This window comes from Lepisosteus platostomus, chromosome 9, assembly GCF_059453375.1.
Source record: "Lepisosteus platostomus isolate fLepPlt1 chromosome 9, fLepPlt1.hap1, whole genome shotgun sequence".
NCBI classification, from domain to species: domain Eukaryota; kingdom Metazoa; phylum Chordata; class Actinopteri; order Semionotiformes; family Lepisosteidae; genus Lepisosteus; species Lepisosteus platostomus.
The window spans coordinates 62,325,307-62,349,059 of record NC_142619.1 but is presented as its reverse complement, the minus strand read 5'-3'; the positions used below and the strand labels follow the sequence as shown (position 1 = coordinate 62,349,059).

The 23,753-nt window shown below is 47.4% G+C and overlaps 1 protein-coding gene across 2 annotated transcripts in view; it reads left to right on the top strand.

Moving 5' to 3' along the window:
• The window catches only part of mpped1 (metallophosphoesterase domain containing 1), a 50,869-nt gene that overhangs the window by 14,188 nt on the left and 12,928 nt on the right, over nucleotides 1-23,753 (top strand). For both annotated transcript variants that reach the window (XM_088646096.1, XM_088646097.1), the window contains exon 4: nucleotides 4,461-4,686. In XM_088646096.1, coding sequence (XP_088502222.1) covers nucleotides 4,461-4,686 — 226 coding nt within the window. The remainder of the gene's footprint in view (nucleotides 1-4,460; nucleotides 4,687-23,753) is intronic.

The following is a 23,753-nucleotide window of genomic DNA, read 5'->3' as shown; positions in this document are numbered from 1 at the left end:
AATAGACCTGTAATAGGGCAGGTGTTTTCATGACAAGCACTGGAGCTTTGGGGGCGTCACCGTGAGGTTCTGACGACATTACTGTGAGGTTGATCGTGAGCAGTGTTATGCCCCGCCTGTCAGTGGGTAGCGAGTGTTAATGTAAGGCCTCAAAAATATGGCCGTACCTCCAGCTCGGAGAAATACTGAATACTGAAACATTCTCATGAAGTTTTCACTCTGACAGCACATACTCTGCTCGAGTCTTGTTCGGTGCTTTTAGTCTTTCGGCGATGGTGAACACAGCAACTCCGCACAGTGTGTGTGTGGGGGGGTGTGTGTCGTGTGTGCGTTCACAGCACAGGTGTGGAACAATAGGGCCCTCTTTGTCAAGTGTGTTGGAAGAGAAAAATGACTTTGACGTTGTCTCACAGTCGAGCAAGAAGCTAGTAGAAGCTCAGATGTAAATCTGGAAAATGTACAAGAATCTCATTTCAGTTTTTTTTAAAGCCTAAAAGCAAATGTGCTGGTAATACTTTGCAGGCTTTGCAAATTCCCTCAGTAATTGTCGGCTGAGCGTTTGGCTCTTAAAAGCCGTGTGTTCTGGGCGCGGAATGAGCTGCCTCACGTGATGGCCTGACAGATTCTTTACAGGGAGACAGTAACTAGCAGATGTTTATTTGAGAAGGTAACCTGACAAGGCTTTCAGGCAGGTGCTGAGTGACGGGACGGAGCAGGAAAAGCGTTTCTTTACTGTAAACTGTGATGCTCTCCGCTGAGACCACCTACATGGCTGAGCTGATCCAGGGCTTCTCCGTCTTTTCGTCTTGCTCACTATTATGGCTAGCTAGGCAGAGAGGCATGTGGGAGTCTTCTGGAGCTCTTGTGAAAGAGCGCTGATGGTAACCATGGCTTTTGTGCGAGCAGGCAATGACAGAGTCGAGCCGACTCTTCTCGCTGCCTGGGAAAGGGGTCTGAGTGCTCACAGGGTTTTGTTGAATCCTTTTAGATGCTTTTGTGGACTGTGGCTCTGAAAACGTCAGCTGCCCCTAAATCTTTTACCTGCTTCTTCCTCAGTGTGAATTTTCCCTAAGTTCTCACGAGACAAAACGAAGCACATTTGCCAGGGAGCAAAACCAAAAGGCGGTTCTGTTCTACTAGTGTGACTCAGCGTGTCTCATGGCTGCATTCGGATAAATCTAATTATCATGGCATTGAAGAAGAAGGCGGCCCGCCTCCCCCTGATTAACGTGCTGTGTGCTCGGCTGAGCAAGTTTACCAGACGTTCAGCCCCGAGAGAAAAGATTGTGAGCACCCAAGATAGATATGAAGAAGATCACTTTATTGGCTATACACAATTTCTTGCATTAGGAATTCATCTTTTCGCAGACCCCAGCTTGCTCTCCATGAGACACACAGACAGGGAGAGAAGCTGGGGGTCAGAGCGCAGGGTCAGCCGTTTATACAGCACCCCTGGAGCAGCTGGGGTGAAGGGCCTTGCTCAGGGGCCCAAGAGTAGGATTCCTCTGCCGGCCGCGGGATACGAACCAGCAACCTTCCAGCCACAGGCGCAGATCCTGAGCCACAGAGCCGCCACACTGCCGAGTCTGGGGAGTGGAGTGGGGAGTGTGATGAGTATTGTTAAATAATAACTTAGACAAAATCAAAATAATACCAAAGTGAGAAAACTGAAATCAAGATGAAAATAACAAGGATGGCTATGTGGAGCAGTAGTCTGCATTGCTGCCTTGCAGCGTGGGGGCCCTGGGTTCAGTTGCAGATGTTGCTCTCTGTGGAACCCGCATGTTCCCCCTGTGTTCATGTAGGTTTCCTCCCACAATCCAAAGACAGGCTGGTAGGTTAATTGGATTCTGAGAAAACTGGCCCTGGTGTGAGCGTGTGTGCCTGTGCCCTGTGATGGACTGGCAGCCCATGCAGCCTGTACCCTGCCTTGTGCCCATTGATTGCTGGGATAGGCTGTGGCTCATTCACGACCCTGAACTAGCAGAAGCAGTTAGGAAATGGGAGGGAAAAAAAAGGAATCATTTTAAAATGAGTTTAACAGCTTTGCTGTTCTAAAGGGAGGTTTGTGGGGGTGCTAAGTTTTGGGGGAAAAGTCTGGTGTTGTGCTTGGTTAAATTGTCTTCGTACGGTTCTGTATAACCATCCCGGCGCTGTCTGAGATGTAAAATAATTAACCGTATTTAAATCCTGGCACGTGTTGGACCACTGATCTGTAAAACCAGCCATACACTTCCGAACAAACAGAAAGGAACACAGTCAGATTTCTTCATCGACAAACTCATTTTCACATCCTTTTCAATCCCTGATTGGCAGCCATGGTGTGTTTGGTCAATACTCCGGCTCCAGTTTTTGTCGTTTTCGTGTTTGATTCCATTACTTTCTTTTGAGCCGCAAGGAAGGCTGAGGGGTTCTGGGATGATTCAGGCTGAGATTTGAAGTGCTATTTGTTGTACAAAGCTGCTTTTGAAATGAAAGACAAAGCCACAAAGACACACCGACTAATAACAACAGCCACAGAGCAGCCTTTAAGAAAATAAACAGTTTTAATAAAAGTGGTATTTCATACGCTTACGTTTCCCTAATTTCCCCTAGATGTTTGGAATTCAGTTGATTGCTGTTAAATCTTTTGCCCTTTGGAAGTGCGGAAACGTGTGAGATGTTCGCTTCCTTCTCTTGGCAATCTCACGAAGAGCTGCTCCAGAGCAGCATTACTTCACCGGGGCGGGGGCCCATCGCTGCGGGAGCGGGCCTCTCCTGGCTTGGTGATGGTGCCGTGGCGAGTGCAGTCGAACAGAACGTGTCTCCGGCGCAGGGCGCGGCTGCCAGACGCTGCTCTCGGCTCAGCAGCTCCGCTGTTCCTGCACAATCCTTCTTCCCGCTGCCCGGCTAAATGACAGACCGCACCAGGGAGGGAGGTGGGCGGGCCTGGAAACAAAGCTGCCAGCAGCACTGGTGCTTCCTGAGCTCTTGCAACAGCTGGTGGCCGTCACCCTCTCCCCTTGCGGTCAGTAGGCTGAAGTCCAGGAGGGTTTCCCGCCCGGGTGTCCTCGGTGTACAGGTTTTGTGTCTTTAGCCTACAGGCCTGGTCTGAGGCCTCTGGAGTAGCGTTTTATGTCCCCAGTGTTCATATAAGAGATATGAACGCTGTGCTGGAGAAGTTTGTGGTTCACTCGCACACTGGTGTCTGTAATATACTGAGAGACATTAAAAACGCGACAAATTCTATCAGTTCCAACAGTCATTTGCTATGTCTTTCAATGCCTCTCGGTTTACATGAATCATTTATATCCTAAATACTGATGACTGACGTGCCTGGGATTGCTTCGGTGTCTTTTTTAGTCTTTTTAGGACACCAAATTGGTTCAGACTGCAGGAGAGGCAGGATTTTTCTGGTGCTCGGGAGAGTCTAGAAGCTACCCAGTGATCTTCTGGGACATCGAAGCCAGGCTGCAGATCACAGAACCCTGTTTCTTGCTGCTTCCTGGGGAGTTTGCTGGGAACGATTGCCAAGGCAGCTCCTGCCAAGAATCTGCAGTTGAAAATGTCTTTCAGCCTCCTCAAAGTCTTCAGCTTCTCCTCACCTGTTTTTATGGTGTCACTGCTGTGGAGCGATTATGCTTAAGTCCAGTAATCTGTTCTATGAGACAGTTTTGAACAGTGTGTGGTGCAGTTCTCTTAAGACAGTATCGAGCAGATTACGGACAGTAAACTGTTATCATTTTTTATCAAATTAAATTTTATCGCGCAATGCATATATGTCGCAAGGAGTGTCCACACTCCAACATAAAATCTCTACTACGTTACAAAAAGTTCTTGAAGGGGTGATTGTCCTTTTTCAGTCTGTGCAAGTGGTTGCAGGGGCTGGATGTGCACAGTTTAGGAGTCCCTTTAAGCCCCACCACTTGCTGTTGTCTGTGTCTCTTTTCCCTGTCCTGGTTCTGAATCTGCGGTCGTCCAGTCCTCCGCACAAACTCAGAGGAACAAGTTCTCCCTCCTTAGTCCCTGTACAGGGCCCACAGCCCTTTTGTTATATACACATAGATTATTTGGTAGGAAATATTATGTTAAGTGCAAAATACCCACTCCAAAATAAACAGAAACCATCCATTTTATCACTGCTCCTTCCAGTTCAGGGTGGTGGGGGAGCCGTAGCCTATCCCAGTGAGCAACGGGTGCGAGGCAGGGTACATCCTAGATGGGACACCAGTCCATTGCAGGCGAGACAGACACAGACACGAACACACTCACACCTGGGTCAGTTTTCCCAGGTGCCAGTTGACCGCTCATCACGTCTTTGGACTGTGGGAGGAGCCTGAAAACCAGATGAAATACTGGACAAAAAGTCAGACCGTGTCCTTTTTAAATATCACCTCAACAAGCTCGTCGTGACTGAAGCTGAAAAGCAGCTCCATACCAAGTGGCGTGCTCTCCAGCTGAGGTGTGTGATGTCGTTGCAGGTACCCTGCCCTACGAGTACAAGATCGTCATCGCAGGAAACCACGAGCTGACCTTCGACCAGGAGTTCATGGCGGACTTGATCAAGCAGGACTTTTACTATTTCCCCTCCGCGTCCAAGCTGAAGCCCGAGAACTACGAGAACGTCCAGTCTCTCCTGACGAACTGCATCTACCTGCAGGACTCGGAGGTCAGCGTGAGGGGCTTCCGAGTGTACGGCTCGCCGTGGTAAGTGAGCGCGGGTGACAGCGGCTTCCTCTCTGCTCTCCGGAGGCTGGGGCAGTCCAGCGGGAAACGAGGAACACTTTTCCACCTGCTGTACTGATAGATGCTAAACGAGCAAGACTTTTCCGCTTGCTGTACTGATAGATGCTATACCTTGAACTTGCATCTACTTATGGGCGATTTTCCTCTTCGCTGCCATCGCTGTTCGTTATCTGCTCCGCGTGTAGCTCCAGCACAACATTCACTCCTCCAGGAAGTGAAAACTGGAATTCAGGAAGTAGCCCAGATGCACAAAACCTGCACAGAATTTCTCGTCCACTAGCGACTGTCCACTCTGAGCTCTCCCTCTCCCCTAGCGACTGTCCACTCTGAGCTCTCCCCCTCCCCTAGCGACTGTCCACTCTGAGCTCTCCCCCTCCCCTAGCGACTGTCCACTCTGAGCTCTCCCTCTCCCCTAGCGACTGTCCACTCTGAGCTCTCCCTCTCCCCTAGTGACTGTCCACTCTGAGCTCTCCCCCTCCCCTAGCGACTGTCCACTCTGAGCTCTCCCTCTCCCCTAGTGACTGTCCACTCTGAGCTCTCCCTCTCCCCTAGTGACTGTCCACTCTGAGCTCTCCCCCTCCCCTAGTGACTGTCCACTCTGAGCTCTCCCCCTCCCCTAGTGACTGTCCACTCTGAGCTCTCCCCCTCCCCTAGTGACTGTCCACTCTGAGCTCTCCCTCTCCCCTAGCGACTGTCTGGTCAGGGCTCTTGCCTGTGTTGGGGAGTTCAGACTTCAGCGTTTTCTTCAGCGTGTGAAATGTTGTTCAGTAGGATTTAAACCTGAAAAGCAACCTGGCCACTTTTTTTCTCCTGATTATCACCTTGGTTGCACTGGCCGTATGTTCTAGTCGATGTTGTGTTGCAAGATGACCAATAAGTATGCAAGCAGTGCTTCTGCATCTGCAGACAGCCTGTTTCCGCAAACCCAGTGGTCATTCTGCTGCTGCCAGTAGTCGCATTTAAGACGAGTGAACCAGTTCAGCAGATGGCCCTGCAGGGTCAGGGCGTCACTTTGGTAGAAGTTTATCTTAGTCTTATCAGCCATGAAACTTGGTTCCCAAACTCTCTTGGTTCACCTCCTGAGTGGATTCTGGAGCCTAGTAGAGGCAGTGTCATGTCCTGGGCATGCCAGGCTGTCTCCAGATCTGCCCATTGGTTTTTGTTTTAAAGTTTTGAGTGTGTACTCCCCAGTCGTCAAAGTGAGATGGATTGATAGGATGTCTTTCACGAGCCACTAATTACCCATCAACCAGAAACACCTCTCCGACAATTGACCTAAGACCTTCCAAATATAAAGAGGTTCAACACTGTCTCTTTGAGGGAATTTAATTGACCAAAAATGAGGTACTGTATTGATGTAATGACAAAACACTTAGGAATTGTACATCAATCAGTCTTATTTTCCATGAGAGATGATTATTATCCATTTCCGTAAGTCAAAGTGAAAAGGCTTCGATGTCCCAAAACTTATGTAGGATTTTGCAGAGTTTGAAACACACCCTTAATATTTCATGAGTGTTTGTACATATTCAGTCAGCTGAACTGAGTTGCAAATTGCGAACCCCAGGAGGCAGGGGTGTGTGAATCTTTCTGTCTGTCTTCAGCGCTCACTCTTCGCTCCAGCACCAAACTGGAGAAAGATAGCTGGTGACAGGCCTCTAATCTCTAACAGGAACAGTGGGACAGTGCTACTAAAATTTGGTCTCCATGGTGATTTGTTTTTGCAAACGAGCAGGATTTATGGACTGCAGCCCATACTGCCTGGGGGCATTCATTTTGATGTACGTCTCGGCTGAATCGGCTCTCGCAGAGAGCGAAACTCAGATGATCTCTCAATCCAGAGACGCTTTTGTTGTCCGTGGCTCTGTTGTCACACCTTCTGAGGTCTAATTGCTAACTGCTGGAGCCCAGTCGACCCCTTCACCTCCCAACCACCTCAGATAAAACTCTCTGCAACCCCCAGTCTCGGCATCCCAGCTTTGTCGCTGCTGTTGTGCTGAGCCGGAGCAGCTCAGAGGACAGCGCAGGGGAGGTGGTTTCAGCGGTTGATGGTAATGCAACTTTACAAGTAATTTGTCATTCGTGGATCAGAGCTTTGCCACATTTGAATAATAAAAAGAAAAGCCTGGAACAAGAAAAGAGGAGGATAATTCTCATGTGGGAGGCAGGAATTAACAATAGTTGTCCTTTTCAAAGCCTCAAAGTACACAATGTTTTAGAACCTGCAAATTATAGGAGGAGAACGACAGAAAACTGTAATGGAAGAAAAGTGCTCACAGAGGTTTGTGAGCAGGTCTGCAATGTTAGTACTTTGTAACGGTAAATATATATGTGCATTGAGCATTATGACGTGTTGTTTCTAAGGTTCACTGGCCGTGTTTACTGTGTTCGGAAATCAACTTCTTGCTCGATCTGTGTCCACGGGAATACAATCGGTAACACTTTGGCTTAATGGCAACCCTGATGTTACTCAATTGATGAATTCATTTATCTGCCTCTTATTCTGTTGAACTGCAGCTGTATCAGACATCGGTCTCCTCAAGCAAAATCTAAACTGATGCTTAACTTTAGAGCTCTGCACAGCAAAGGAAATGTTTCTTATTACTGCTCATGTATTCAATTTCTTGCAATGCTGTAAATGAGGAGACTAAGAATAGAGGGGGTTTGGTTCGAAGTACCTGGAATCGGGTGTTAAGTATGATCTGTGCTCATCCTTCTGCGGCTTTGTTCCTTTTTGACGGGGGCTGTTCTACACATGTGACAGAAAGTCATCACACAATTAACTGAACGGTCTTCATCTGTGTGAAATAACAATGATTCAGAATAAATACAACTGTTCAGGTTGTGAATTTCAAGGAAAGATTCAACCATGAAAAACAGTTGTAGAAAAGCCCAGATCAAGAGAAGAGTAAAAAAAATTGTCAAGATGCATAGTATTTTTTTGTGCTCAGTTGGTCATAAAGATGTGGAAGGTGTATGACTGTCCTTCCAAACTGAGTACCCAGGCAAGAATAAAACAGGTTAGGCATGTCCCGGTGAGGCTAATGGTGACTGTGAAAAGGTTACAGTTCAATTGACTGCAATAGAAGAACATTTCCGTGTCAAAGAGAAAATAGGTTAGAGGCTTTCCTTGCAGGAGTCCAGACTTGTGACTGACAGAAAGTCTGTGGCAAGATTTGCAGATTGTTGTTCACCAGCGATGCCCAACCAACCTGGTGGAGCCTGAGCAAGCGTGTGAGCAGGAGTGGGTGAAAGCTGCACCATGCTGGTGTGCAGAGCTGGCAGATTCTCCTCCAGAATTACTTTGTGGGATGAATGTGGGTGCCAGGCGCTGTGCAGTGTGCTCACAGCTGGAGTTAGAATTTCTTAAAACATGTGTTCTTTCAGTTGTGATTTTCTGTTATATGCATTTCTTGTAGAACTGTATTCTGGAAAACTGCTCCTGCCTTTAGCAGGCAGGGCTGGTTAGAGTGAGAGACGGCTCAGCTCGTGGTTCATGCCAGCCGTCAGCCCAGAGGCCTGCTCAGCGTTCCGTCTCGTAGGGCAGGATATTCGTTTCTGAGGACTAATAACTATCAATTGCAAATATCGATCGTGGTGCACGGGATGATCTGTGCTGCCCTTATTACTGTGAAAATGGAGACGTGTTAAAAAAGCTGAAAGGGGAGAAGGCGCTTTCAAAATGTTCAAATTAAAGAGAGCCTCACCGACAGCCCTGTGTGAAATCATTAGCAGGGAAGATGCAAAAGACTTCTTAATTCCGTTTTTAATTATTAAGGATTTGTTTTTTTTTCCCCCTGTATGGTGGCCTAATTACAGCACTCCATCAGAAAGCAGCCTCTCGCTCTCGATGAACGAGTTCCGGATCCCGGGTTCGTTTAACATGCAGCTCAGGGGAGAGTCCCGCCCGTCCCCAGGTCCGGGGTGGAGTGCGCTGCTCTGGGGCTCCCAGGGGCCCCACAGCAGCAACGCGCCTGTTTCTTCCTCTGGTGGCTGGGTGGATTGGGACCTTCGGGCCCTCTCTCTTGACTTGCTGTTCCTGAGCAGGCCTCACAGCTGCTCGGCTGAGCCAGGGAACCCGCCCCCGCTGTCCTGGAGAACGCGTCTCGGCTTTGCTGAAGCGACTCTCTCGTTCTTCCACAGAAGATACCTTTCTGTCACGTCAGCTGCTCATGCGACACGGCTTGGAAGAATTTGACAGTGGCTCTCAGGAGAAGGCGGTTGAGTTTGAGAAAAGATGTTGCGTGCCATCTCCCAGTGTTCTCTTCCACCTTCATCTTTCCGGGGACCGCTGTCGGCGCAGGAGAAGGAGCCGCACTCCCATCTGAAGTGTGCCAGGGTCCCAGCACAGCTGCTGGTCCCATTTCTCAGTGGAAGTGATGACAGGGAGGGTTTTGCAGTGTGGAGCAGCATGCAGAAGAATGAGAAGTCCTCATTATTAAAAGCTGCAACGTTAAAAGCATCCTGTCTGTAAAATCATGCGTGCAGGAGAGAAAAAAAAGAGTGAGTGGGATTTCCTTGCTTTTTACATGTTCCGTTCTACAGACATATCTTAAGGGAGGCCAATTACCCAGAATTAAAATCTAAAAGCATCCGTATCGATAAGCTTCGCAGGTGGGCGAGTCTTAAACATACTCCGCAGGGCGATTCCTCTGGGCCGTTTTCTAAATTACCTGTAAGATTCCCCAGAGGGGAGCCGAGTCTCCGTTCTCGCACAGAAAGAGCCGTCAGCCCTCCAAATCCTTTTAAGGAGAAAACAAAAGGATCCATTTCCCCTCATGTCACGTACCCCAGGGAAGAATTCCGGCACACACGAACAAGCCGTATCCATAAGGAATTCTCTGGACAGATTTTTACAAACGAAAGCGGGGATGTTCTTTCATTAGCCTCCCAATACCAAGCTGCTCCGTTCTTTGTTAGCACATTGCCCACGGTGCATTCGGCCATGTGGCTGTTCAAGAGCCTCAGAGCCCGAGACTGGATCTCCTTTCTTTTTAACATCGAGGTCCTCCTGTTCTGAGCACAGGCTCGCAGAGGGGCAGCCGCGGCCCTGGGGACCACCTTTAATGGTCAGGCCGAGCCCACTCTGCTGTCTCTGCAGCAGGCGCTGGCCCCCGAGAAGTTTTTAAGAACTGTTCTTCTTAAACTCACTAGCGCACGTAAAACCTCAAAATCCGAAGCTGTCGTCGGCACGCTGAAGACTGCAGCCGCTGGCAGCCTCCGGAGTCTGATCCTGCCCGGCTGGCCGCTGTGGAGGGCTCAGGCCGGCTGGCGCCCCGCGCCGTGGCCGTACGGGGGGCCGGAGGAGGGGGGCAGCGAGCCGAGCGCACGCAGACGTGTGACACGTGTGGGTGAGGTCCCGAGAGCAGGTCCGCCCCAGCACCCTCCAGCTGCGTCCTTTAGACGCCACTCTGCGCGAGACGGCCTTTCCCCTCCGAGAACACGCGTGTCCCTCTCCACGGCCACACGCCTGGCACACGTGTGGGCAGCGCTGGTCCGAAAGGCCAGGACACCAGCCGGCTCTTCTCACGGGTTAAATTACAAGTGGCGGTTGCAATATGTAGTTGGGGTTTAGAAAACTTTAAAAGAATTTTGTCTCCTGGGTTTTTACACATTCTAATTTCCAACTAAATGGGACATCTGTTTCAGAAAAGGAAGATTTGCCATGGTTGCCAAGGCAACTATCATTCTGAAGGGGGAAAAAAAAGGTTTCAACAGCTTTATGGACAGAATTAGACAGAATTTAGTAGATGAAACGCATTTCCTTTTTGCAAGACAAACAGTACTGAGGCACTAATGGCAGAACAAGATTTTTTTTTTCCTTCCAAGAACTGCAGAATCGACAATATAAACTGACCTTAAATAAAAAATGGAAACATCGCTCAGAACCCCACACCCAATTAGAAGGAAACAAACAGTGACGCTCTCTCTCTCCAACATCTGAACCTTCTTTGCTTTTCCTTCATAAGTAAAAGGACTCAGATTTTATGATAATTGGTCATTACAGTATGTACAGTCAGAATGCTTTACTCTAGGCGGCTGCACTGTGCCCGCACTGATAAATAACAGCTAGGGGGTTTTAATTCAGCTCGCAGAGGAAGAGGAGTCTGTGTGGGACATGCAGCACTGGTCTGTACTACTCATGAAGGGCATGCCAGAGGAGCAGGGGTACAGAGGGGTGGCCACTTCCTTCTCATGACACCTTAGGAGCGGTTCAGTACATTAGAAGTGAACTTTGTTCTGCCTAGCTTCAGTCAACAGGATATGATCCAGTTTTCCCTCCATGTGCTCTTCTAGACAGGTGATCAGTGAACAAGTCGGACGGTCCTGTGCTGTTTGTGTTAGACTCGGGCGCGTGTCTTTGCTGGAAGTGAGACCGTGACAGTGTCAAAGCCAGCGTGTCTTGGTGGGCCAGCGCTGCTGATAACCCGCTCCCTGCGTGTGCTGTGTGTCAGGAGAGCGGATTGTCCGGCTCGTATGATCGACAGTGCAGTTGAAGAGAAACTGTTTTTCTGCTGCTTATTTACTGTATATGGAGGGTTAATTCCCTGAGTGGCAGCAAGTGCTCATGTAGGAAGATAAAGGGATAATAAGGTAATTGATTAGAGAAATCTTTTTCTCTTCCTCTTGCGTCATGGTAATTTAAACTGGCAGAAAAAACATTAAGTTGCCAAGCATGATGTCTTAATCGCCCTGGAGCAGGTGTTGATTAGCCCTCCCCTGGCAGCTGGGCACTGCAGTGTCTACGAGTGACGCTTCATGTGTCGCTTTGATCCAGCGTTGAGCTAGAGCCTTTGGAATAGCCAGCTGGAAGAGAAGCACACGTGCGGCACTCCATTCGAACGGGCATTTCCACCCTTCAAGGCTCCAGCAGCAGGAAGTGAGCTCACCGTCCTTGACACAGCTCCCAGGGACCCTGAGTCCTGTGGTCGCTGTCTACATGTGCTATAGCCGGACTAAAAGAAGGGATTGTGGGGGCTGGTTTCTGGAGGGGTGTTGTGCTTGTTTGGCAGGGCCAGGCCAGGGTGTGGTACGTCCCCAGGTCTGGACTCCCTGCACCAGCACAGCAGGTGGCTCAGTCGGTGAGGGGCTCACCGTGGACGGAGAGGGTTAAAATGTGCAGGATCTCAGCCTTCCTGGACTCCACCCCCATCTCCCTCAGACCCCACTGGGCCTGGCAGCCGCCTCTCACCGAGAAACAGATTTGACATCGCTGCAGGCTGCGCCATATGACCATGTGTGGTTCAGCCTTCCCGCACCTGCTCCAATCGGCAGGGCTGGCTCCAAGCGTTCATCCTCACCTCCTGCATGGAGGAACAAGGCGCCTGGGCCCGTGGGCTCACGGCTTGTGCCGGTGATGAAGACTGGCAGGGGTTCGAGCACTTGTGTCGCTCCGTTGCCTCCGAGGAGCTGCTACTCCTCTGGAGAGTCTGGTGAGGCTTGGATCAGCACGCCGGCCCCTTCTTCATGTGGAAGAGCTTCACATTAGAATGTGCCCTTCCACTGGGAGCTAATTATCATCTGGCCTGAACTTCTCACAGAACAGATTTCTGAATTCTCAGAATTGGAATTATAAATAACAAAGCACAAAAATAGTGTATGACCAGCATCTCTGCATTTCTTTGTTTCTCAAACAATATGATGGGTTTATAAAATAGCGTTCAGATTTATTCCAAGACATCAAGAGGTGTCATGTGTTGAGCTTAGCAGTTTTGAAAGTGTTTTTTTTTCATGTCATTTCATAGTAAAGTAATTTAGACCCGAAACACAGCTGTACCTAAATGTACCATTAATGCTTAATGTTTCCTGTATCCAGCATTCACAGCAGTAAAAGCCTGGCATCTCTTTGGCATTGTTCCTATATGTTTTCTCAAAGTCTCTGGTGTAAAATAAGTCCAGTTTTTCTTTAAGTTCTAATTAGGCACCTTCTGAAAAGTTGCCTGCTCTCTTCCTCTCTGTGGCTGTTTTCTTTTTCTCTCGGTATTTTAATTGTACTGCATGTGTCTCATGGATAATTTGCCTAATTTACTAATTGATTCTCTCCCCAAATCAAATGAATTCTGCCCTGATTACTTGTCAGTAGTTTCGGGCTCATTATCCTCTAATCTGCTTGGACTCAACTGTTCACACAATATTCTTTTTTTAAAGCCCTGTGAGCCTTATTCCATATTTTCACACTATGTGGCATTTTACAGACTGTAAGAGCAGCACTTCTGTAACCACTTCTCAGTTCACTGCCATAGAGCTGCTAATTGAAATCGGTGTCTGAAGTCACCGTGTGCTTTGTCACTGCCTGTGTGCTTTGATTCTATCGGTCAGTTCAACGCCGACGTCATCGTTGCATTCTGGTTTGTTGTTGGTTGTTACCTGTTCTTCTCAGAAGATTAATGCACTTTCACACAAGTTATTAGTTCACAGAAACTCCTCCTTGTTCTGTGCTGTTTAAGTAAGATTTGCCTTAAGGGTGTCCAAAACATTTTGATCACCTTTGTTGTTTTACAATTTAGTTCTTCAACAGTTCGAATTATAAATATTTTTAAATGAAATTCTAATATTGTCTTAAAAATTTAAATACCTGTTTTGTGTGTTCCACTGAAGTATAAACTGGTACTCTTTACTTACTATAGTAATAAACTGGTTGGATGGCAACATCTGATGTTTGTGACAGGAGTTTATTATCTGTTAACTGGCTGTGTTAAAATAACCTTCATCAAAACTTCTGAGACAGTCTTTCCATTTTTTGCAAATTGCCAAGTACCGCAATGAACGGAAAATCTCACTACGCTGATGTGTGACAAAGGAAATTCCGGCAAACAAGGTACAAAGGCAGAGATGAATTTGTCTTGCTTGACATAAAACTTCATTACAGCGCATCAGCAAGCAGCGCTGTCTGACAGAGGTGTGCGCATTACAAGAAGCAGAATATTTATTCGTGTGTCACTCTCTTTCTGGATGCTGTTTTAATGTTCCGGGATTGAACGCCGAGGGTAAATTCAAGGTTTTATTAAAGACTGCAGTGCTGCCAGGGAGCAGAAGAGCGAACCCCATCAAACAAGAAGCCTGGGCTGTTCTTTCTCAAACAAAAATAAGTCAGCTAAACACAAAAACAGACATCAGCTTACAATGGATACCTGTGGGAGGAGTGGAAAAAAAAACATTGTTTAGCAGCAGGCGTGTTTAACAGACAAGTTCTTTATAAAGAAAGATGTTTCAGAGAGCAAGGACTGGGAGTATAACTTGGAAAGCGCTGTAAATGATTGTCTGTTCAAAAGGCACTGTCCAACAACATTAATCTCTTTACACGTTTCATGAACAAGCTTGCTTTTCTTAATATCACATTATTTAACAGTGATGTGTTTTTATGCCTGAAGCATCCAACTGAGGACAGCCTCCCCTTAGCTGGGGAGAATTTCCTGTTCTGTCCGACCTCACTGGGCTTCCTGCAGCAAGAGCTTAAGAAACACAAGGTACAGCACGGTGGCTCTGATCACATTGTGGAAGATGCCACAGTGGCAAAAACGTGTAGTTCAGTGCGGTTCGAAACGTGTGTCAAATCTGTTTTCTGCCATGTGGTTTGGTCTGTTGCATGAGAAAATGACGCCTGGATTTTAATTCTGAAATGCTTTAAAATATGTCCCAGAGAGCCGTGAGTGTCACCACAGTATTTACTGGTGAAAACTGACTGAGGTGTGGTGAATTGGGGCTCCGCGGCTCACTGTCGCCTGGTGTACTTCTCGTGCTCCTGGTGCAGAAGGGCCTGGGCCGTTGCTCTGGGGAGTCCCGCCTAGTCCTCTAGAGCATTTTCATTGGAGAGAGAGAGACGACTTTAAGAATGTATACTCTGCTGTGGCCATTAAACTCCTCTTGCAGTCATGTATTGTTTCCTCTGTTGCTGGGCTGGTTCAATTATATAATTGACGACCTTGGTGGAAAATGGGTTTGGAGTTCATTTTCAGCATGTTTGCCAAGTTCAGCATGGAAAATGTCCCTTGGCTGTTCCGTGTGTGCCCTGCCTCCTGTGTGACAGAGACACAGAGCTGCTTCCCCTGACATTAGTCACAAGCACTGAACCCTGGGGATGAATACAGCTTTTTTTTACCCCTGGATATTGTTTTAGAGAAAATCCCTTCTGGTGATGAGTTATTACTGGATCGCTGAAGGTATTCAAACAACTTGCCTTTTGCCCCAGAGTTTTAAAGCTCAGTTCTTCGCCAGTGAGGACTCGTGGCACAGAAGGTTGACTTGCGCTGTCTGTTGAGGAGGAGAAAGGCCTTGCCTTTGACCTGCAGGCTGCTGTAGCTGCTCTTTGGCGGTACACAGAGAGTGTTGTCTGCGTGTTGAGTTGTAGTGGGATTGGAGACAGTGAGTGGGGAGTGAAACCATGTCTCTCCCTGTCTTCCCTTGGCGTCTGTTCTGGTCTTTATTAGCCATGAGGCACCTGAGGTGATGCGGTCTTTGCCCATGAGGTTCTCCAAGCAGGGGGGGATCAAACCGCAAGGCTCTCTGGGATTGTTTTTGCAGTCTGGGTGGGGTGGTTCTTGTCAGGAGTGGTTCTCTTTAGTGCTCCACTCTCTAGGGTCCCACAGGAAACAAGGAGCTGAAGCACTTTGGAATGAGTGAGGTTTCACTTTTACCCTGCTGGGTAGAGATCGGTTTAGAGCAAAGACAAGAGCTCTTCTGGGCCGCAGCAGACGTATCTGATATCAAGTCAGTCTGTTTTATACGGCACCTCTTCATGGCAAATACCTTGAAATATTTAGCAAAGATTCATGTAACGACTGGGTCTGGGCTCTGTAGCAAATGGATTTCTGCTTTTTTCAGAGACAACTGGAACAAAACACGGAAGGCTGTTGAATTCAGGAGATTCAGAAACGATGAAGGCCCGGTAGTTTGATCTCGTCTTTCATTTGAGCGAGTACACTTGGAAGAGAGTGCTTCCTGTCCTGTAGTGTTTGCCCCAGGACTTTCTCTAGTGAGCCTCTTCCAGTTCACTCTCGTTCAGCGTTCCAGTGCAGCCTTGGTAGCCATCATCTGAATAACAGAGGAGCTGATTGCAGCGAGCCCTGCGGTGCCAGCCGAGCCCTGGTCCTCCAGTACCTCAGCCCCGGACACACGATCCAGCCCAGCCCGGCCCGTCAGCCGAGTGAGCAGAGGAGAGCCTGCGGTTTCGGGTCCCAGCTCTGCTGTAGCTCAGGAAGCAAAGCAAATTACAGTAACTCTTTCCACATGTGCCTGTGAGGCACTGATGGTATTAAACTGACTGAAATCTTTCAGCACTGTACAGAGAGGCATACCTGTGGTCTGGGCCTTGCCCTCTGAGTCTGGGGGCTGCTGGCTCGCCTGCCTGGGTTGCCGTGGAGTCCTGTGACTCCTTAGCGGGGAGCAGGATACTGTAGCAGGGATCGCATTTGTATGTCTTCGTGTGGCTTATTGAAAAATGTGTTACACTTACACATATTCACCTGGGAGGTGATTTTATCCAAACAGTTTACCGTCGGGTCAGGAAGGCAGGGCTCACAGAGAGCCGTCGGCGAGCACCGCGATGGGGCAGTGCAGCGTGACGTACTGTGGGCCTCCGGGCTCAGGTACTGGATATCCCGAAGGGATGAGTTTTCATTTTCAAGGAGAGCCAGGAAAGAGCTCAGCAAGACGTTCGCTGCACAGGCCTCAGAATTGAACCTGTGATACTGTCATTAAAATCCTTGACCGTATGTTGATGTGTACAACGTGACGCAAGCACGATGCGAACGTAGTGCAAAGACCTGCCTTGAAAGTTTTTGTTTTCTTTCGTTTACAGTCCTTGCAGCTTTTAATGCGATTCTGCCTTGAGCTCCCTGCTGCAGTTCAACAGTAATTGTCGCGGAAGGGGGTCTGTTCTTCTGCAAGACCAGGAGGTCCCAGCACTGGGCTCTGTGTCTCTGGGCCGCTCTGGCTTTCCGCTCATCAATATCCTGCTCCTGTGGTGACACAGAAGAGACGCAGCAAATAAAAACTGAGACGTGCACCAAAAAAAAAAACTGCAATCCAGCTGTTTCTCAAACCCATCAAGGGCCCACAGCTAATTACAGTGTGTCTGATGGCTCATTAAAATCAAGGTCATTTCCTTAAGATTAAGATACTGCAGAGCACCTCAATTGTTAGAACAAATTCAAAAATCTTCGAAGCAACTCTCAGCTTGCTGCCTTGTGTGATGCCGAAGGAGCCGGGGCTACTGTTTTGGTTAATTTCAGGGTGCGGTTTCCGAGCTCTTAAGTGAGATGCATGTCATCTGTTGTTTTGTGAGCTCTTGATTCGCTCTGATGCCTTTCTGAAAGTTGGTTAATTTGCGAAGAGCCCCCAGACGGGGCCATTCTCTTTCCAGGAGCTCCAGAGGGCTGCCTGATAGCTGCATGTTCCCTTATATTACTGCTGCTTGCTTTTCACGGCTGTGAATTCTTCACAGTCTCTTCCACCTCGCAGCCTCTCCCTCGCAACGAAGAGGTGACAGTGCAGACTGCGCGCAGACAGAAGTCCCCGGCTGCTGTCTCTGCGAACAGTGTGTTCCTCAGCACGAGAAGTAGAGTCCAACTTTCTCCAAGGTCTAATGTTCTTGAATAGCATGACTTACAGCTGCAATATTCATTTTGTAAAGTGGCGACCAGAATCGTACACAATGTTCTAATTGTGGCCTTACTGTTGCAGCACACAATTTTAGCACAACGGCTCTGATCTACACTCCACCTGGGTGAGCTCCTCAGATCAAGTTAGTATACTAGCTGTCAAACAGGCATGATGACCTCCTCTCATTTGTCACCATTCCTGTGCAGTGACCATTCAACATGAACTCCTCAGTGCCTTTAATAAGCTACAGTCCCACACGCCCTGTATTTTTAAGGTACTTCCTCTCTGTTGCAGGAGTTTGTAACATCACAGTTAGTACCCCAAACTCTCCAGGTGTTCGTTATGTTTGTCGTGTCTTTTTGCTTTCGTAGCCCTTTCTTCTGTCTTGAAGTCAGCAGTAATACTGTGAAATCAAGCCACGGTCTGCCCACGTTTCAGACTTGTCTGTGCTTGGGTCGAACGCCCAGATCGCTTTGCAGTTCTCTGTTAGGAAAATTGGGCCCGTTGTCTTGAATCTTATATGTGGAGCTTTGTCAAACGCAACAAACTCTGTCCATCACTAGCTGGTTTAAACTACTTCTCTAAATCCACACGGACCACCCTCTTAGAATCCTCTTAGCCTGTACATAATCCTCTAGTTTAGCTCTAATTATTGTCTTCGTTACGTTTCATGCAACAGAAGCTAAACGTATTGCTCCATAATGACTCGGTTTTTTTCTTTTTCTGTAGACAGAAGCTCCATTTGCAGTTTTCCCTACCACTGACTTAACAGATTGTTGAAAGATCCTTGTTAATAATCCATGAACACCATCCCCCATTTCTCCGAGTACAATTAGAGGCAAACAGGCAGTGTCTAAGATTCATTTCTCCTAGTCTCTGTCACACCTCTGCCTCTGTTGCACAGATATTGCTCAGTATTGAATGGGACCTTTTGTTAAAAAGAGGGATGTTGCTATGATATATGAGAGATCTATAAAATATCTGTCATTTCCATCTCCTGCTTATATTTTTATGTATTTTTTTTGGCTGTTCTAAATATCTTAGTATCTAAATGTTTTAATATTGCAATCTCCCCTATTGCAATATATCCTCAGCCTTTTGTTTGTACTGTGTAGGCTAATGGTCTCATTTTCTAATTAGACCATAGGCTTTCAGATAAAGTAATGGCTTTAGTTTGTCGCTTTTTGAGAATGCTGAAATAATTTCTGTTAATAGTGACTGGCCGACCTTGGAGGTATGTTTCTAATCATCTATTGGATGGAATTGCAGATGCACAGACCTGAGACTAAGCCTCAATTCAGTAGTGTGGCCAAACCCTAATGAAGTCATATCCGCTCAGGGGAATGAAATGCAGTGATGGGAATTTACTGCTCAATGACCAGTGAAGGGAGCTGCACCAATTGAAGAAAGAGCCAAGAGAAAGAGCTTCAGTCCTGAAGCCAGCTTAGTTAGTGCATCAAGAGATATGTGTAGGAACCAGTGGTCCGCCACTCATGTTCAGTGTGTAGAAGACCTTGTATGTATAAGTAATAACTTATGCTGAGACGTGTACCGGTTGAAGTGGGAATGCCTAGTGATAACTCTGAATGTAATATTCATCTTCTCATGTGACCCGTGGGAAACCCAGAAGCGATGTGTATCTGGGCCCAAACCCCCTCTGAATAGTGTCTGGGCCTGTGTGGCGCTCAAGCAACTCCCCTGCCTCTGCCAGGCGGAATTCAGAGTCTTGTCTGGGGCTGGATCTTGTGAGTGAACCTTCAGGTCCGCTTACTTACTTTGGGGTTTTATAACCTAACCCTGCTTCTTTTAGCTCTCAGGTACAGTTGCAACAGAATGATTTAAGCCAGATGTCCTTAATAGGGTAAAGATGAGATGATCACACCCGTTCTCATCATACCTGCTCTTGCTGAAGTATCACGAACCATGCTAGAATCACCAGACCTGTCAATCAGCCGGTTTCTGTGACAACCAGATCAGGAAGAAAAATCAGTTCCACCTACGCGATCTTAAAACACCTGCCTATTGAAGACCAGCCCGTGTGAGACTCTGGCTCAGTCTTAGCAACTTTGTCCTAGTCTTGGTATTCTCGGTGAGCTTACATCATTTCCCAACCGTGCTTCGTTTGACTTGTTTCTCAGATTTCCCTCTGGATTGCTTGCTTGAGTTTTCCGAGGTTTTGGACTTGACTTGCTCTTCGCGATCTTGGTTGCAGATTTTTCCCTTTGGTGCTTTAATTTGAAAAGTCCCTGGCTGTGACCCTGGCTTGTTGTTCAATTTCGGCTTTGGTTTGCTCCTCTCTCTGCGCTCACCTCAGTGGCTTGCTGCTTACCTGCTCTCGGATTCATCGTCCAGCACTCGGACTCGGGCTGCCATTCAACAGGCAAGGGCGCGTGTGGACTTTCACACTGCAAGCAGGTGGACTGCTGGTCAGTCAGCAGTCAACCTTTGTAAACCTGGGTGTCCGGGGAGGCTGGTAACGAATACGCACCTGCGTAGAACTGGGATCTCAGCCGCCCGGGCTGGGAGAGTTCTCCTTTAGCTCAGCCGGCAAGCTCCCTGTTGCGTGATGCCGGAGACCCGGGTTCGAGCCCAGGCAGTGAGGGTGAGGCAGTAGGGCAGGAGCGGCAAGGGCGGGAACCCCAAGAACCACTACACTGGCCACTGGGTGTAGGAATCGTGGTGAAGTCCTTCGAGACCAACAGGCTTCCGTAATCCTCCTGTGGTGGATACAGGTTTAACTTTCTGGGGACAAGGCTGCTCCTGCCAAGTCCTGGTTGATGTTGCCCCGAGTCGAGGTGTTCCCCCGGGAGAGTGAGGATTGCTTCCCAGTATAAATCTAAACTGCCGCACTCCGCCCCCCTCCTCTTTCAGTTTCCTGGTTTTTTACAACTCTGCCGTTTTTAGTTTTGGAAAAGCGGGAACGTTCCCGCGGAGCTGGCAGAGCAGGATGGATGAGCTGTGTGTGATGGATGACTCCGATAGCGGAAGTCCAGTTCCCCGACTTCACTGGGACGCTCGGCCAAGCCCGGCAGCACCTGCCCTTGTTTTAAATTTACCTGTTTAAATGTTTCTTCTTTCCTCAGACGAGACTCTCCTTCAGGTTTGTGTGGATAAGACGGATGTTCAGAATTAGGCTGTGTATTTGCATTGAGCTCCCTGGATTGATTGGTTGGTTAGTTAAGGATCGAATGGGGAATGACATGATGACCAGAGGAATGCTTAGATTGAGCCCATGGCTTACTACGGTCACATCATGTTCATAATAGCCAAGAATTTTGGTATTTTCTTTCCATAAAGAAGAAGATATTTAAAGCCTGTGAACGCCCTCCATCTGTACTAGGAATCCACAAGAGAGGAGTCTGACCTTATACAGTTTTAATTGAAATTATTTTTTAATAAGGTTAGCTATGGGGGGAATATTAAAGGGATATTAGGTGTTACCAGCAAGGCTGGTGTGAGGGAGTGACGGCTCTCCCAACAGGATTACTTTCCATTTCTGTGCTTGGAGTCTTTGGCTTGAAGTGATAATCACTTCCTCTAATTACCCACGAACAGGGCATCGGATTTTATTCCTGGCCACTCCACCTGCCTTTAAAGCTGTAATTAGGGCCGGGGAATTATCTGCTCGTTAATTAAATCAAGGGTAACTGATAATGCTGAAACGCACTGGAAGAATTTCATCGCCCTCCATGCCTGAGACGGCGGTGATCGCTTCGCTCAGGCTGCAAGGCCCATCTGCTCTGGACACAGACGTCGTGCCTGCAGATCCACGCTGCCACATTCCTAATCGAGATCTCACGAGCAGCACCGCAGATGTGGAAGCTGCTCCTGCTGTTTAGAGTCAGAGATTTTTTTGCTGCTTATTTTGCGCGCCGCAGCCGCCGTGTCATCTTTTGATCTGCAGACTCCATTGTTCATGAGATAAAGACTTCAGTGGCTTCAGGTTGAAATGTAATCGTCATAGTGACGGCTTGTGGGGGCGGGAATTGTTTGGGCACAGAAGCAGGCTGGCTTGTGTGTGTGTGTGTGTGTGTGTGTGTGTGTGTTGGGGTGGGGGGATGTTAGATTTAAGTCGGAAAAGAATTAAGATACAAGCCTTTTCAGTCTTCGCCAGACCCTTATTAACTAACGTACAGCAGCTTCAATGGTGCAAATTCACCGGGTCATGCACTGGCCAGACAGTTAAAATCAAAATCAAAAGTTAAAATCAGTTACTCTGGTTCTATTGCGGCTCAGTATTGTGTCACTTTGTAAGATGTTGCAAAGAGGTCTGTTTTTTTTTTTGCTAAATGCTAGTAAAATTGCACTCAATTCCATAACAGTTATTAATTGTTCCCCTCTTTTGAGAAATTCATATGGTCACAAAAGAAGCATTTGGTTTTAAAAAGCCTAAACTGCGCATTACAATTAACAATACAGGAAACAGTGTCAGCCTGAGGGGAGGTATCTGAATGTATATTATATAAGCCATTTGTTTGAGCATATTGATTTAATTTCCTTTGTCCTACAGTACTTTATTTCCACTGTGTAGTAAGAGAAATATTTTGCCTTGTTTTGTAGAAGAGAGTATTAAAAAGCACTTTCCTTCACAATATGACAATATTAGTTCTCCAGATTTTTAATCTTTGTGTCAAAATCTAAAAAGAAAGAAACATTTAGTAAAAACATATTTGTAGATTCGAAGCATATGAATTGTTTTAACATATCTATTATAAAATTATAATAAATATAGTTCAGGTGGGCAGCTGCGTCAGCATGCGTAGGCTGCACAGGAACAAGTTTTATTCCCTGCTGAAGAGCGAAGAAAGAAACGTGACACCAGAAGAAGGCTCCACAGCCGAAACGTTCGGTTTTTGTTCTTCTCTTTCCAGCATAGAATCAACCTTTACTTGTTCCTAATGAAAATAGTGCCTCTACAATACATATAGATCCTGCAGTTTTCACATTTTGTTACTTCACATTAAAGCCCGCAGCAACGACATTTTGATGTAATGATTAATATTTGTTATATACAATCCGACTCCACAAAGCAAAGAACAAATAGAAGTAAACAGATAACATGAAAGAAAAATGGAAAAGTCATGCATGAGTGTTCAAACCCTTTGCTAAATTAAATCACGTGCATAAAATGAGCTTAATGAGCCACTCAGTTAGTTAGGAGGCCTCTTTCTGTGTGCAGTAATAATGGTTCATAAGATTTCAGAATAAATACACCCGTCTCTGTGAGGTCTCTCCGTCAGGTAGTGAATTTAAAGCAAATATTCAACCATGAAATCCTAAGAGTTTACAAAATAACAGCGTGATAAAAGGCACAGGTCAGGAGAAAGGCATAAAAACATTGCCAAGACCCCTGATTTCTCTTTCAGAAATTGATCATTAAGAGGTGGAAGACACCTGAAGATCAGGCTGTCCTTCCAAACTGACCATGAGGGAAGACACTGGTTAGGGATTCCACCATGAGCCAGCAGTGACTGAACATTGTCAAGACGGTCCGGATGGAGCAAAGTACTGCGAAACTCCCTTCAGACCTGAAACTCCCCTTTCGGCAGGACAACGATCCAAAGCACAAGGCCAGAACTGCGCTGGGGATGGCTTACGGATAAGCAAGTGATAGTCCCTGAGAATCGGGGGCAGGTAGAACCTGAAGCAGGGGAGACTAGCTGAGCAGAAGTGTGCAGAAATTAAACAGCCGAGTAGAGCTCCTTACACGTGCTGTAAACTGTGGGGTTGGGTGAGCACAGCCAGATGGGAGCTTCCTTAACATGCATTTCAATTCATACTGGTAAGGATGTTCTGAAAAGTCAGAAACCCTCCCTTAGCTGATGTGGGACCATGGGACCATGATCCTTTTTGTCGGCTTCGTCTCCGTAGAAACCAGCAAGCCACCGATACAAAACATGGCTTAAAAATGCTGGTCTTAAAACGAAAAGTGCTCTCCTGATTTTTGATAATGTCGATAGAAAAAAAAAAAGATTTGATGTTAGCGGTCAGATTGAATTGTTGAGAAAAGCCTTTGCTGAAGATTTACGCTGACCACATTGAGACACTGCAGTTCTGTACTAACTGAAGAAATGACACCAGGTTCATGTCCTGTCCAGCCATGTTTTACTCTTAATCACATCAGTTCCGTTTTATTGATATTCGTTCAGCTTGTGAGGTTTTCATTAGATGTAATGAAGTTCCAGAGTCTGACTTCATGTGACTTGATCTCCTGCGGTGTCACTCTGGGGGTGAACAGAAAGCTCTGGCCGAGGAGCCTCGCGTGTGGGAACGCTGGACGGGCTCTGCCTGCAGCTCCTGTGACCCAGGGGCCCAGGCTGTGAGCGGAGGCCCCTGCGTCTCCTCGCCGCTGAAGGGGCTGTCCGAGTGGGGTACGTGTTGTGTGCTGCTTGAACGAGCGGAGGCTCTGAATGGCTGAGGAACAGAGC